The following is a 15,427-nucleotide window of genomic DNA, read 5'->3' as shown; positions in this document are numbered from 1 at the left end:
AATAAAATATATAGTAATATTTATAATAACTTATTAATTTAAAGAAGTTTATAAATTAAAAGTTAAATAGATTTTAAAATTAGTATATAGAAGTTTTTATTATATAACCTCTTTTTAATACTTCTAAATATTATTAAGTTTAAAAACTATTAATATAGTAGATTATAATAATATTTCTAGTTTTATATTAATATTAAAGATTATATTTTAAAAAATAAAATTTTTATAAATAGTAAAAAGAAAGTTAATATTTATAATAAAATAAATAATAGCTTTTTAGATATTTTTTATATAATTTTTTATTAAATTAATAAAATCTAAATACTATCTCTTATATAAAATATTATTAGGTTTTTTAAAGCTTTTTAAGTTAATAAGTAATATTTTAATCTCTTTAATATAATTTTTTTTAAAATACTTTAAAGTAGATAAAATTATTTTAATATTAAGAATAATCTATTTACTTTTAAAATTATAATAATAATAAGTTTAATAATTAGTTTTTAGTTAATTATTTAGTTAATAGAGAATAAAATATTAACTATAGTTTTTTATTTAGTTTATCCTCTTTTTTATACTTTTTTTTAAAAATTTTAACTTTTATATATATTTTATTATTTATTATAATTTTAAAAAGGTTTTTAAATAAAAGATAGTTAAGTAAAAAGTAGTTTTTATTTTATTTAAATTATAATATAATAGATCTAAATTTTAAGAGTTAATTAAAAATATTTAGAAGAAAAGTAAAGGTTAAATAGAGAATTATTAATATAGTAGATATTTAATATAAAATAAGTAAAATAGAAAAAAGAGTAGTATTAATAATACTTTTACTTTTATAATATATTTAAGGGATATTAATAGATAATAGGGATAGAAAATAATAATAATAAAATAATAGATTTAATATAGATCTTTAGAAAATTTTAAAAAGTAGATTTTAAGTTCTCTAAAAAAATTACTTAATACTTAAACTAAAATAAGAAGTTAGAAAATATTATACTAAGTTTATTATAATAATATTAACTTAAAAAAAAAAATTAAATAAATAAAAAGGGGTAATTTATATTTTACTAAAGAGGGTTCTATTAGAAATAGAAAGTAGATAAAGAAAAGTAAAGAAAAATAAAGATATTTAGTAGTAGAATATTTATTTAATTTATATTATAATCCCTATTAAAAGAGTTAAAGTAATTAATTAAGTTTAAAGCTTAAATTTAACTTAATTAACTAACGATAGCTTTATACTTAATTAATTAATTAATTGAACTTAATAAGTTTACTTGCCTTATGGGGAGCGCTGCTCCTGCTAGTGGGCTTCCTCAGCCTTCTACTGGCAATACTCCTACTGGAGGCGCCCCTGCCGGAGATGCCCCGGCTGGAGGTGCCCCGGCTGGAGGTGCTCCGGCTGGTGGTGCTCCGGCCGGTGGTCCTAATGCTCAGCCTCCTGCAGGTGCCGGTGGTGCTTCCCAGCCTCAGTCTCCCCCTGGTGGTTCTCCTCCCGCTGGCAGTGCTCCCGAGCAGCCTTCTGGTGCTGGTGGCGCTTCTCAGCCCCAGTCTGCCTCTGGTGATGCTGCTCCTGCTGGCGGTGCTCCTCAATCGCCTTCTGGTGCCGGTGGTGCTTCCCAGCCTCAGTCTTCCGCTGGCGGTGCCCCCGCAGGAGTTACGCCCGGTAGCCCTTCTGTGGTAACCACTGCTACGGCTGGCAAGCTTGTTGCTGGCTTTGGTGCCCTTGTTATGGGTGTGCTTGTTCATGCTATCATCTTTTAAGAGGGCTGTCTTTCCTTTTGCTTAGACTCACTCAGAGTTCTTTCTACGTCAAGGGCTGAATGCTGCTTAAAATTCTAGAAGCTGTGGCGACGATTCAAATATCGAAGCACCGATTCGATCGCGAGGCAGCTGAAAACTAATAGGGGCTGGTTAATTCGGATCTACTTCTTCTTTGTAAATATGCCCAGCCATTAATTATGATACGAGTTCAATTCCTCCGACTGTAGACTACGGCATTGAATCAACCTGGCATCCATCTAGACGATTCATAGGGCGATGAATCTCGGTTGCAGGCTCCTGATTTGTTTATCAAATAACTTGTCTTTGTCTTCGTTATCATTCATAGTCAGTTTCACCGTGAGACCAACAGGCTCTTCAACCAATTCTTTCGATTCAGCCCTGTAAATGCAATATTTATCGACCCAATCGCCGCTGGTCACAGCGTCTCGCGAAATATTCAAAGCTCTCGGCGGGGCCGAGTTTGATGTTGATGGGGACTCCGCGGAGATGTGTTCACCGAGAGCGGTCCACTTGGAGTTCACAGGGCCATCAGGGTCTTCAGAGCCAACTTGGTCAGAGCGTTCAGGGGCTGCCGCCAACTAGTCCAAGTACAAATTATGAACTCGAAGCAGTAATTTCTTCTTAATAACATTGGATGTGCCTGGAAGTGTCTTTTTGTGAAAGAGATGAGGGTCTGTGTCTCAGGGAGTACTTCCAATTGTTGACAGAAGCGCGTGATCGTCGGATATTTGAGTCCACACTTGAGCAAGTGATGACTCTTCTTCTAAACAATGCTTCTTACTCCAAATCATTGGGTTTAGATGATCTCCGTCGTGCCGGCAGATGATGTATCAGGCACGCAACATCTTGCACCATCCCTAGTGAGTTGACAGAGGCTTACGGCAATGGCCTTCGGGTTTCGCAACAGCAGTCCAAAGTTGGCTCCAACTCGTTGATCAGCTTGGCATCAAGACTGACGGCTACAGTCGCCAAGTCTTGTTCGGTCTGGTGTCACTTTCAATGCAGCCCAACGCGGGACACCACCTGCATCCGATGTGTAGCAACGCCTTCATCTCACGAATCGAGGACGGCGCTAGCCTTGGAAAACGGGTAGCACGGCCTCCAACAGCGCCAGGTCCAGACTTCAGGCGATCCGCCGACTCCAAACCAAGTCCAAGCTCACGATGACGAGCGAGCGTCCTGTACTGGATCGCCAATTCTTGCCGGTTCAACAGACTTTACTGCCCAGGCGACACGAGGGTCGCAATCGCAACTTCAAAGTCAAAGACCAAGCAACCAGTTGCTCTGGACTTATCTGCCCAACGCACAAGTAGGAAGTTTGCATGTTGTGTATTTCTCGGTTAGATGCCAACGGCGTCGGTGCGACGTGCACAGGGATGCACCGTGTTCCATGTGGTGGTAAACGCCACGCCGCGCCTCAAAGCTTGTGGCCGGTAGCGTGACATTTTGATGTCTACAAGGTTTACACCCAGGTTAATTGACATCAGAATCAACTGATGCAAGCTAGATAGATCAACAATAATGGTACTGATCTTCTGCCAAGTGAATATCAGACGTCTTCGTGGTGTCGAGGGCGTGCAGCTCGGAATTGGCGGGTCATTTTACACTCGACCGTCAATCGTACTCGGAGTGTTTCCAAATTGATGCCCCGCGGTGGAAGGTAACCTTTGTCATGCCCCCTCGGAGAATCGAGCCGGAAACATGACTCATCTATGGGCGATTCTTTCCTCGATGAAATATCACACGCCGATCTCCCGAGATTTGAGAAAGCAAAGAGTACAGCACGGAGGTCCGGAAAGTTGGCGTCGATGGCAAAGCGGGAGCTAGATGTGAAAACATCAAAAAGTAGGTCTCCCGCCGTCATGGGAAACCGAACGAATCCCGCAACACGGCCGAGTCTAGTTTAGACGCGCCAGCACGGCGTGCCAGCTTCTCTGAATGGTCAAAGACGGGCATCAGATGACGAGCTGCCACCTGTTATATAATAGTTTTCTCCTGGAATGCGCTTCTGGCCGTTTTGGGGTCCACATATGGCCGGCGGCCCCCCGTCCGGTCCGGGACCTAAACCCTTTTGGGAGTTTCTGTTACCAAATATGACGTGCCCCAAGGCCATTGTTCACAGTAACAAATAATAAGCCGCCTGCCATTGAATGTGAATCTCCGCGGCAGTAAGAGTCGTTAAAAGTAATGCAAGATCCGAGAGATCTGGAGCGGGCCACATGGTAGGATGGTCTGAATTGGACGAAGAAACGACTTGCATTTTGTGTCTCGGTTTGTGTACGATACCACATTGCCATAACCACAGCCTGTGGCTTGTGTCTCCTGTTCCTGCATGCCATCCCTTATCCGACGTATATTCATCCGACGACTTTCACGAAGCCAACCAAAGATTAGAAAAAGAGCTCTAGTCGTCAATTTCCTCAAGAGCAAGGCAACTCCGAAGACAAAAGGAGACAAGGGTGGGAAATTGGCTTCTTATTTGCGCGGAATTTATCTCGATTACATTCCCAAAAGTGGCACTTCCCCGGATTTAATCGAACGCTACCCCGGACTTGGCATAGCGACGATCCGTCCCCAATGTTGCATTGCAACCCGAAAAGTTGGAACTTCGATATTGATCGATTTTTCAACCCTTTCGTCCCGCCGCCGCCATGGGCTCATCTCCCATATCCGGTATCACATTTCTTCGGCTATCGCAAGTCTAAGCCTGACAACACCGGCAACATCGTGCCGATTTTCTGGGCTTGCATAGGCGTCTTCTGCGGCGTGGCTGCAGTCGCCGTTGTCTCTCGCCAAATCCCTTCCTTCAGAGAACATGGAGCCCCCATCATCGTCGGCAGCTTTGTAAGTGATTATTTCCCTCACCTAGCCGCTTCCCGGCCCATTTTCACACCTCTCCCACACCGAGATTGTCACGGAGAAGCCAAGGATGGGCTCGGGCCTCCAAGAGTCCCCTTCCACCCACCCGTTTCATGCCTCGGCCTTCCCATATGACGACATCCTCCCTTCCCGCCCGCCTCATTCGTCGGCAACCTGGTCAGCACTGATAACTTCAAAACGGATGCGCTGACTCAAGACTTGGCCTCTTCCCAGGGCGCAGCCGCCGTGTTAGAGTTCTATTCCATCGAGGCGCCGCTCTCTCAGCCCCGCAACTCAGTCCTCGGGCAGCTCCTCGCCGCGCTTGTAGGGGTCGCAATCTGCAAACTGTTCCAGCTCAGCCCGCACTTCCAGGAGGTACGCTGGTTGGGAGGGGCCCTGTCGTGCGCGCTGGCGACGACCGTTATGGCGCTTACGAAGACGGTGCACCCCCCTGCTGGCGCGACGGCACTCCTGGCCGTCGTCGACGACGGGGTGGTGAAGCTGGGCTGGTTCTTGGTGCCTATTGTGATGCTTGGCTGTGTCGTAATGCTTGCCACCGCGCTAATCATTAACAATGTTCAACGGCGCTTCCCGATGTACTGGTGGACGCCTGAGGATGTACGGCAACACCGCGTGCCGTGGAAACGTAGGGGCGACGAGGAGAGCCATGGGAAGGCTGAGGCCGACGAGGTTGAATCGAGGAGTAGGAGCGAGTCCACGGTGAAGCCAGACCCAGTGTTGATCATGAGGCCTGGGGAAGTGATTGTGCCCGAACACATGTTCATCACACCTGAGGAAAAGCTGTTTTTGGAGCAGTTGAGTAATCGGCTTTGAACAATCACTTTTTCCTCGTTTTTCTCAGCATAGCCTTAGCGAAGTGTTCGGACCAGATTTCAATGTAGAGTATTTTTTGTATCTTCAATAGCCATATTTCATCTATGTTCATGTCCCAGTGTCCGATCAGCAGCTTTCTGTCATGAGGCTGTTTCTGATGTTCTGCTGTTCCTTCGTCATAAAAGAGAAAGAGAGATGTAGAGACGTTCCATCATTCTGCCAGGAAATAATTCCCGTGACACATTCCAAATCATTAACATCAAATCATCATTAACCACGCCCAATTCTCCTTCATTATTGTGCCATTGGTATCATCGTCTGTCTGTCGTGACTTTCTGATGTTCATCATTGCTTGGCAGACTTGGTGCGCGACATGCGCAGCTCAGCCAATTTCGCAGGGTTCTGGGTGGGGTCGTTCTCCGGGTCGCCGTCAGCACCCGGGTTGGCCATCTCGTATTCCAAGGTCTTGATGAACTTGTAGAAAACGACAGCGATGAGTGCACCAAGGAAAGGTCCAACCCCTGTGATTAAGATTAGCTTCCGGCTGCGCAAGTCATGTCTTGGAGGGTGTTAAACTTACAGTAGATCCAGTGCTCGGAGTCGAAGGTTGCGGTAATGACGCAAGGACCAAAGCTTCGTGCAGGGTTGAGGGAGCCGCCAGTAAATTGGACTCCAACCAATTCAGCGATGAAGAGTGTCAGGCCGATGCCAACTGGGGCAATGAAGGTGGCCCTGTGCTTCTCCTTGGCCAACATGAAAATTGTGAAGACCAACTCAGCGGTTAGGATGGCTTCGATAAATACACCCTGAACGAGAGAGGCGCCGCCGCCAAGGGTAGTGCGGACATTGAAGTTCTCCGGGAAGAGGAATCGCACGATGACCGATGCAAGCATGCCACCCAGGATCTGGGCGACAAACAGGCAGGCAGCACGAGATGCGGGAATTCCCTTGACGAGCCAAAGTCCAAGAGTAACAGCCGGGTTAAACAGTCCACCGCTAATGCGGAAGAAGATCCAGACATTGACCATGAGAGAGAAGCCGAAGATGATAGAGATGTAGAGGAGTGTTCCACTGTTGAAGCCGGTCGAGGCACCAGTGGTGGTGTTGCTGTCTGATGGCGAGTTGGAACTGTTGGCAGCAGACTTAATGTTGGCGACTTCTGTACCGGCGAAGGCGAAGAAGAGGAACATGGTCGTTCCAACGAGCTCTCCCAAGCTCGCGACGAAGTGGTTCTTGACGTCCGAGTTCATCCACTGGGTGAGAGGCAGACGCATGACCTGGGCCTTCTCCTCGCGGGTGAGGTTGTGCCAGTCGATCCGGGCTGTGTCCCCGTTGGTGCTTCGCACCGGGACGCTGCGAGGGTAGGCCGCCATCTCTTCGTCGTACGTCCTACGAGAGGGAGGTCTTCCGGTGTAGTCACCGGGCTCGTAGGAGCGAGTCTCCTCGTAGTAGTCCTTGGTATCCGTGTTGGGGTCGTAGTTGAAGTAGGGCTGGGGGCGGTTCAAGTGAGCACGAGGAGGCCTTGAGCGAGGTGCGCGGCCGCCACTGTAGTCCGGATGGTTGTTGTTGTTGCCCCAGTACCTGTCCGTGTCGGAGTCGTCGTCGTAGTCTGCGTTGCCGTTGAAGCGGTTGCCTTCACGAAGGGGGCGGGTTGACTTGGTGGACACTCCCGTGGGTAGAGGGTCTTCAACGGACTCTCTTCCAGGTGCGATGCGAGCGCTGCGTGCACGAACAGATCGAGATCCTCCTCTTGAGGGTTGTTGAGAGTGGCCGTATCTTGGTGATGCAACTCCGTTTTCGTCGTCAGAGAAGGCGTTGGGGTCGACTGCTGTTGCTGGTGATACTGGAGAGGGTTCACCCTCAGGTGCCTTCAAGGTCCCGGTCTGCTGTCCTGACATGATGCGATCGAACGACGATGCTATACTCAGAGACGGAGACGGGAGTAATATAGATCGGGAGGGAACTGGCGTAGTTAAGTTGGCCGTTTTGAAAGAGGTCGTCGTAGACGATGGAGTTAGCCTCTTTCTCGTCGTCTAGTGTTTTTGGTGGGTTCAATGTTTGGTGACCTCCATGTTCGTGTGTGCCGAAGGTCTCCGAAGGCATAATATACCTCCCTTTTCAAACTCTGACTGGATGCCCAACCAACCACTCTGCCTCTCTGCCCCGACGTCACCGCAGCCCTCGGTTCGTTAGGCCTTGATTCCCTTCGTCTGATCAGCCACCGACTTAGTTTCGACATGGACAGCGGGGGTGAAAGAATTCGGAACAAAAATACGGCGGGACGAGGAGCTGGACAGGGGAACGCTGAGCCGCCTGCGATTTCGCTGCATCGGATCCGTGAGGGCTGTCGAGTGGGAGGCCGTGAGTGGTCGGCAGGCCGAGCAAGGCGGAGCGCCGGCCCCATGGGTCATCCCAGGGCTGATCTTATGCAGGCGGACGTGGTAGCCGGGTAAGGCTTGTCTGGCTGCCCCGGCGCCAACGAGGGAGACGGGGGGTAACTTGAGCCGAGATCCTGGGAGGGTGACGTCAAAATCGGATTGCTCGCGATGGGATCACTTGGATCACATCAACTCAAGTGTGTCGGCGGCGTAGGGGACAGGGTGAAACGAGACCCAATTTTGAGGCAAATGAGGCATTGCGGCGTCTGTGTGGTTGGGGGTTCGGTGTTATAAAACGAACGTTATCCGGGCGTCTTGCTGGGATCATCGCCGCTCCATCTCAGGAGTCCAAGCCGCTAATGCACCAGCCTTTGACACGTCGACTGCAGTATCCCAGCTTGACAGCTTCACGATGCTGCTTTCGCACTTGGGATCCTGGGTGATCGGAAGACGCTAGCACTTAACATCGCCCAGAACACCCATTAACATATCCTGATATTAGAGAGGGTCAGTATCCAGTTTTTCCGAGGCCAGGCATTGCCGAACGATTGAGACGGTCGATGAGGAGCAGCTGAAGGCAGGGCGTCGCCCGTCGCCGACGGACCTGAATCATGAAAACTGAGGCTGGAATACGCTGAAGGAAAGGATGCTCATCTCCTGGAGTCGGAAACGTCGCAAATTGCTCCACAACCATTTTTGGCTTTTTGGGGGCCCTTTGAGCCCTTGTTGCAGATGATCGACCAACTTAAAGGAAAGGTCCGAGAGAAATATTGCGCGACATTACGGCTGGGCCTAATCATTTGAAGGATGCCTCCGTTGTATCGAGCACATAGGCAGAGTTGAGATGGTGGACGCAGGTGTGGCTCGGATGAGAAGCAGACTGGACGGAGTCAAACCTGGGATGGGTCTTGGCTTTGCAGTCGGTATCTCTTTCGCTGGAGCGTGTCTCAAAACGGTCATCAAGTCGTCGCGGCCGTTCATTTTTCCCTTGCGCTTAACGGTGATGGGATGACTAAAGTTGGGGGCAGAGCGCTTCACATGCTGGGATTCACGGGCTGAAGAGGGTGGGCTTGTTAGCTGAATGAGGATTCAAGTTTTCTTTTCCAAAATACTGCAGCACTCCTACGGGGCCTAGATCTCGATGATGCTCCATATGCTTCGTTGGTGTTGCATTGAAAATTCTTTTCTTCTTCCTGCCGAGTCACCTGCATCTGGTTGCAGCCTCATGATCGTTTGCTCCGCGGTGAGGCACTTTGGTGGCCTACATGTCGTTGTTGTGGGAGTATCCATCAAGTCTCCAGCTTGACTAGCATTCCATGTGCTCGAGTCCCTCACCGCAACCGAGAAAAGCTCGGGCTCCCTGGCTTCATGCGTTCGAAGGTGGGAGGGCCTAAGCCGAACAATCCCATATCCGGTGTAGCAGAACTGCGAATTCGAGTACGTATAGTCTTACGAAATTCTCGCGCGTCGGATATCCGACGTACTTTATACCCACTCCCACTGACTTCTGTGGTCTCCGCCCCCTCCATCTCCCTCCCCCCACGCTGTCATCTGTCCATGACCAGCCGTCTTATTATCGATGATATTGCTGCTCTCAGGAGGCTGGACGTGCGAGATGGCGCCAAGAGGGAAGCGGGCGCCAACCCCCTTTCTCCATTTTGACTGAAGCAGACAAATAGGGTCCATCGCAACGACGGCCATTGAGCGGTGAAAGATTTGTCGGACCAGCCTCCGGTGTTGCTATGAAATTGATTGCAAGGCGGGAATCCCCTCACTTGTCCTGCAAGACAGTTGTCCTTGTGACACTAAGTCAAACCTGCCTTTGTTGGTTAACACCAGAATCTCCACCTTCAACACAACCTTCAGCCCTGTTTCTGGTAGGGCGGGAAGGTGGTGGCAGGAAGGTTCTTGCAAGAAGGCTGGTAATCGACATCGTAGGTTGCCAGTACCTCTAGGCGACCCAGAGGTCGTCCTGAGTTGGCAGTTCAACCCGTGGCTGGGTTGACTCGAGATGGTGTGGTTGGTGTCAACAGCCATGAGGTTGACAGAGCAGTAAAAGGCTCTGGTGTTAAAACCGTTACCAGCCATCAAGACGTGAGAGGTGTGAGGGTGGGGATGATCTACGCTCCCACGAGTCGAAATGGCTGGGGTAGCCTCACTTTCCTTTCAGAACCGCATAGGGAGAAAGCTAAAATGGCTGGTAAAGTCAGCTTAGAAAAGGCGGTTCAAAAAAACACTTTAAAGTTGAACACGGCACACCCTGGTTTCGAAGCTGTTTCCCAGTCTGGGGTCCCCAGGCCACGTGCTTCACCACCTCGCATGCCACGAAATCACACTTGATCCATATAGAGGGGCTCTAAAGCGACAAATAGCACTTATTTACGAGCAGTTCTAGACCGCTAGTTGCCATACACGCACGTTATTCTAGAAAGATATTATGGAGCAATGAAGAGTTCGTGGTCCTGACGATCGAACTTGCGCAGGTGCATCGGTTCGCCGGTGATCCACATTCAAGGAAGACATATTGTGCTTTCGGAGGACGTCCGGTGGGTGAATAACGGATATTCCCCTTGGATTCCACACAACTCTTCCCCCAAGTCCACTCAGGGGATTCTCAGCGCAAGCATTGTCATTGGCTGTTCACTCGAAGGCCAGTGCAGATCCGAAAAGAAAGACGTGAAACGTTTTCCCAAGTTCGGCATCAAGCGAGTGGTGTGCTCAGTTCATTCGAACGAAGGTGCCGTAAAATGTCGAAACATGAGCTCAGACTTGTGGCTCATGCTTCAGCCTTCTCTTGCGCGTCTTTGAGTTTGGAGGGAGACTGTCCCGAGTCGCTTATCTTTCAAACAATTATTGCAAAATCAGAAGCCATTTAGCAGCTGGCTGACATGTGGGGGTCTCTGCCTCCACGCTATCGCGACATTCTAAACTCAAGAGAAACTTGGCTAATCTTGGCTTTCAATCTTCCAAACACCACAAGAGCAGAAGATTGAGCTGTCGTCCTTAGTAGCGACGAAAAGTCCAACCAGCGGACGAAACCAGGCACTGAAACGAGGATGTCGCGTTTGATACGAAGTTGGGTCTCCTCAAGACGGAATGAGTGGCGAGATGTCAGAAAACCGACCAGTAGCGGTGAAGTAGGCGCTGGAACCGCCAAGCAGATCACTCGAAGATTGCAGATTCTCCAATGAAGCGATCCAAACCCTCGACTATGCGACGATGTCGCAAAGCAAGATGATAGGCAGAGGTCCTACCACATGCACCAAAGAGCGTCGCGGCAATGAGATGAATTCAAATAGTAGAGAGAATCTTTAGGCGAGACTCTCCCGCCGGGAAGACTGCGTGCATTGTGAGACTCGTATGCAGTCAAAAGATCGGTCCAGCCCAACTGCGGCTCGCTCCGCATGCTGCCGTAGGAAGCTTTTCACGTCCAGGTCTGTGGCCTCGCCCGCCCCAAGTTCTACGCACAGAAACATAAGTACGCAACCACTGCGAGCCAATCGGGGCATTGCTTTTGAGCTTTGAATAGGGGTACCAACCACCATACCTGCGACTAAAGCTTCCCCTGTGGTCTGAAATTCGGCCATCCAAATGGCTTGGGCAGTATTTAGAGTGAAGCTGGCGCGCGGATCCAGTGTCTCCCGTATGTGTCAACGCAACCCACCTTGCAATTCACATGGGAAACACACGAATCCCCATGCTGGGAGCATGCGAAGACGGGCCATTTAAGCTTCTTCGTTGCTTTTTATCCAGACGTGGACGTGGCCTCCACGTCCGAAACTCGGCCGTAATGGGCGTATTCCGCTTTCGTGCGAGATGGACACCATCGCATTTGCCGGCCGGTCACTGACCCGAGCCTGTAGGTTGATGGCTGCACTTCCTCCGATGCAGTCCATCGAGATGCAGGAACGCGGAAGTAAACTTATTGTAGTGACCAATAAGAGTGTAGTATAACGCGGTTTTGCTGATGTCTCAACATAAGTAAGTCAACCTCCAACTTGAATTAGGCTGGTTCCGAAAGGAACAATCTGTCGGAATTTGACGAAACGTTTTCCCAAAAGAGACACTTGTTCATCAGAGGTATTAGCACACACATTCCAATTATTTTTAATACTACAAACTTCTGGTAATAAGTGAGCCGTTCGGGTGGAGCGGTGATCCGAAAGTTGAAAGAACAATTGTCATGCCCCGCTGAAAGATCGTCGCCGTTCCGCGGCCGGCGGACTCGGAGCGAAGCGGGGACGATGTAACCCCGGAGATGGGCCACGTTGCTCCCGCGGCCTCCCCCACGTTGTCCCAGAACGGGGGTAATTAATGAAATCATGCAATTTTCCTCCAACGACATGTTTCTCCGCATGGCGCCTCCCTGGTGAATGAATGAGGATCGACGGCCCCGTCTACAAGACGACTGAATTAATTGCTGCTCCAATAGTAGTCTGGCTGACGTTGCGCCGGCTGCCTTTTTGGGCAAGCCTCCGTTTCAACCGAGATCTGAATGACTGCCGCCCGGAGCTCACGCGATGATGGGAATAAAGTAGTCTCATTTGGGGAATCTTGAAGGCCCCGGGGATTCCACCTAAGAGGCCGTTGTTGACTGACCATCACCTGTAAAAGACCAAGGTGACTGGCGGAGCACACGCACAATGCCAAGGAATGAAGTCGTGTTCCCCTGCATTATGATTGTTTCTTGGTCTTGGCTATCAGCTCTCAGAAGGTGCAGCGGGGAAACAGGTTGAGACCATGATGCTATGTAGATCGGTAGTCAGCGGCATATAATAGATCGCTAAGCACAGTAAGAAGAAAGGACGTTGCTCTTCGTGTCGCCATTCGCATTTAACGTGTTGTCTTTTTGTTTTTGTCCATATTCTATTTTGATTACGGGATTCTTGCCATGAAGGTCTCAATCTTCGCATCCTGGGCTCTGTTGGCCGTGGCTGCTTCTGCCTCGCCAACTCCCACTGTTGAGCAGGGCCACTCGCTAAACAAAAGAGCAGCCATCACCGATGCCTGCAACATCGGCTACTGCACCCAGAATGGCGGGTATGTGGCGATGGCACTATTGTTGGAGTTTCTTCTAACTATCCCATTAGAACCAAGGGCGGTGCTGGTGGCACTACAACGACTGTGACGACTCTCGCTCAGCTTTCAGCTGCAGCAATTGCGTCAGGTCCTGGCATTGTCATTGTCCAGGGCAACATTGTAGGCGCGGCCAAGGTTCAAGTCGGCTCTGACAAGACCATTGTTGGGAAGAGCGGCAGCTGTAAGATTAATACCATGGCCATAATGAATCTATCTATAGACGCTGACCGCATGTCTTACAGCGCTGGAAGGCATTGGCCTGACCATCCTCGGACAAAAGAACGTCATTGTCAGGAACATGAAGATCAGCAAGGTCGAGGCCGACTATGGAGACGCGATCACTATTCAACTATCCAAGAACGTGTGGGTCGATCACTGCGACCTGTCGGCTTCCCGAGGAGACGTGGACAAGGATTTCTACGATGGACTCACTGATCTGTCCCACGCTGCTGACTGGGTCACGGTCTCGCACACCTATTTCCATGACCACTCTAAGGGCTCTCTTGTCGGTCACTCTGACAACAACGCTGCCGAGGACACTGGAACTCTGCATGTAACGTACGCGAACAACCACTGGTATAACGTCCGCAGCCGTGGACCTCTCTTGCGCTTTGGAACTGCCCATGTCTACAACCAGTATTACAATGACATGGATACTGGTGAGTCCTGGGCCCCTCCATGATCGGTCAACTGCACGGCCTATCCATGGCGGTCCCGGACGAGCTCGGGGAAAGGGGCTTTGCTAACCATGATTAGGTCTCAACTCCCGCATGGGTGCTCAGGCCCTCATCCAGAGCTCTCTCTTCGAGAACGTTGGCAAGAAGGCCATCTTTTCCGAGTCCAGCAAGGAGGTTGGGTACGTTGCCTCTTTCTTTTGCTTGCATCTTTTCCGACATATTTACCGTGCTATTCTATCTGTTTGCATCGAAATCTCGATCGCGTGACTAACATTCGGCGATGCAGCTATGTGGTCGCCATCGACGTGACCCTCACTGGCGAAAGCGCAAACACGGCGCCTGTCGGCACGCTTACCGCCAGCAGCTTCCCTTACTCATACTCACTTCTGGGATCTGGCAACGTCAAGGCCGCTGTCACCGCGGAGGCAGGCCAGACTCTCGGCTTCTAATTTTCAATATTCTATGCGATATGATCATTTTGCTTGACTAGCCCTTCTATTCTTATCAGCTGTAGTTTCACATTTATGAAAACACCTCTTTCATCCAAACTTGCTCATTCGTCCTCACGGACCACTTTCAAAGTCCAGCAACCCCGCGCTTGTCTCATGAGAAAGTCTTTTAAGCATGAATGGCGAGCCCGTGTACTACAACGTTGCCGCATCCGGCAGTGTCAGACAAAGTGGAGAGCCGGTTGACATGCTCCGAATCCAGGCATGCCTGTCCCCGTTCAGCTCATAGGCCTCTTAACCGCTACGCGCGGCTAATCTGAGAATAGCACACGAGATCTAGATTTTCCTCGTTATCATGTTACTTACAGCATGTCTGTCAAATTCCATTGCTGTAACAGGCGCATCCCTTAGATAGGCGCCAGATAGCGCAGCCATAGTCTCAAGTAACTTCAGAATATGTGTGTTACGACCCATAAACAAGGATAATAGCTAAACGACCCACTTAGGCATCAAGTAGCTATAACAGGATATTTATACTATAGGATCACAGGAGTAGCAGGATCTTAATTAGAATAGAAGAACTATAGTATAAGTTATATAATAATAAAATAAGACTAAGTAGATAGTATAGATTATTAAGCGTTTAGTAAAGGTTACTAAACGTTTATTAGTAATTACTAAACGCTTACTAATACTAAGTTAGGAATTAGTAGCTAGATAAAAGAACTATTTAAAACTTATATATAGTATAACTTTAAACTTAGTTTATAGTTAGACTTCTATAGCTCTTTAGTAATTAACTTAATATTTATCCTTAAAATACTTTTAGCTTATTTTTACTATAAATTACTTATTAAACTTAAGACTAATTATTTTAGCTTCTAAAGACTTAATCTACTATAGCTTATAACTTTTAACTTAAACTATAACTTAATATACTATTAGAATATATTAATCCCTAGCTTTTATTAGTAGACCTTACTATTAGATAGCTAACTATAATATTTTAATTACTCTTATTTAGTAAATTAACTATTAATACTTACTAAATAGTATAGATAAGATATCCTCTTATATTTCTACTAAATTTCCTACTTTAAGATCCTTATCTTCTTTATATAACTAACCTTAGAGCTTAGTATAAGAACTTATTAATATTAAGGATTATAATATATTAAACCTTAAGTATAACTCTAATAGAGAAGGTTCCTTTACTAAAGAAGGATATAAATAACTCTAATATATTATTTAGAAGTAAGAAACTAAGACTAAGGAAATATAAACTTTTATTAATAAAAGTAAATAAGCTATAAATAGCTTAAATAAATAACTTTAAAACGCTAGAGAAACTTATAAGAAA

At 47.7% G+C, this 15,427-nt stretch overlaps 3 protein-coding genes across 3 annotated transcripts; 2 read left to right on the top strand and 1 right to left on the bottom strand.

Moving 5' to 3' along the window:
- Nucleotides 1-4,368: 4,368 nt before the first annotated feature.
- CGCS363_v003427 (Transmembrane protein) lies at nucleotides 4,369-5,484 on the top strand (the record flags this gene model as incomplete). Its single annotated transcript, XM_036635276.1, has 2 exons — nucleotides 4,369-4,635; nucleotides 4,885-5,484. The coding sequence occupies 2 exons, from the start codon at nucleotides 4,369-4,371 to the stop codon at nucleotides 5,482-5,484; spliced, it is 867 nt and encodes a 288-aa protein (XP_036499057.1).
- Nucleotides 5,485-5,829: 345 nt separating this feature from the next.
- AQY1-0 (Aquaporin-1) lies at nucleotides 5,830-7,382 on the bottom strand (the record flags this gene model as incomplete). The annotated part of the gene is made up of 2 exons (XM_036635275.1): nucleotides 5,830-6,005; nucleotides 6,065-7,382. 2 exons carry the CDS (start codon nucleotides 7,380-7,382, stop codon nucleotides 5,830-5,832), a joined length of 1,494 nt encoding a protein of 497 aa, XP_036499058.1.
- A 5,371-nt stretch (nucleotides 7,383-12,753) lies between these two features.
- Nucleotides 12,754-14,067, top strand: plyB-2 (Pectate lyase plyB; the record flags this gene model as incomplete). Its single annotated transcript, XM_036635274.1, has 5 exons — nucleotides 12,754-12,902; nucleotides 12,953-13,122; nucleotides 13,184-13,600; nucleotides 13,698-13,797; nucleotides 13,905-14,067. The coding sequence occupies 5 exons, from the start codon at nucleotides 12,754-12,756 to the stop codon at nucleotides 14,065-14,067; spliced, it is 999 nt and encodes a 332-aa protein (XP_036499055.1).
- Nucleotides 14,068-15,427: the final 1,360 nt, after the last annotated feature.

The sequence above is a fragment of the Colletotrichum siamense genome (assembly GCF_013390195.1).
Source record: "Colletotrichum siamense strain Cg363 chromosome Unknown KSG_Cg363_contig02, whole genome shotgun sequence".
Lineage (NCBI taxonomy): Eukaryota > Fungi > Ascomycota > Sordariomycetes > Glomerellales > Glomerellaceae > Colletotrichum > Colletotrichum siamense.
Note: the sequence above shows the minus strand (reverse complement) of the source record. Positions and strands in the feature narration are given on the sequence as shown.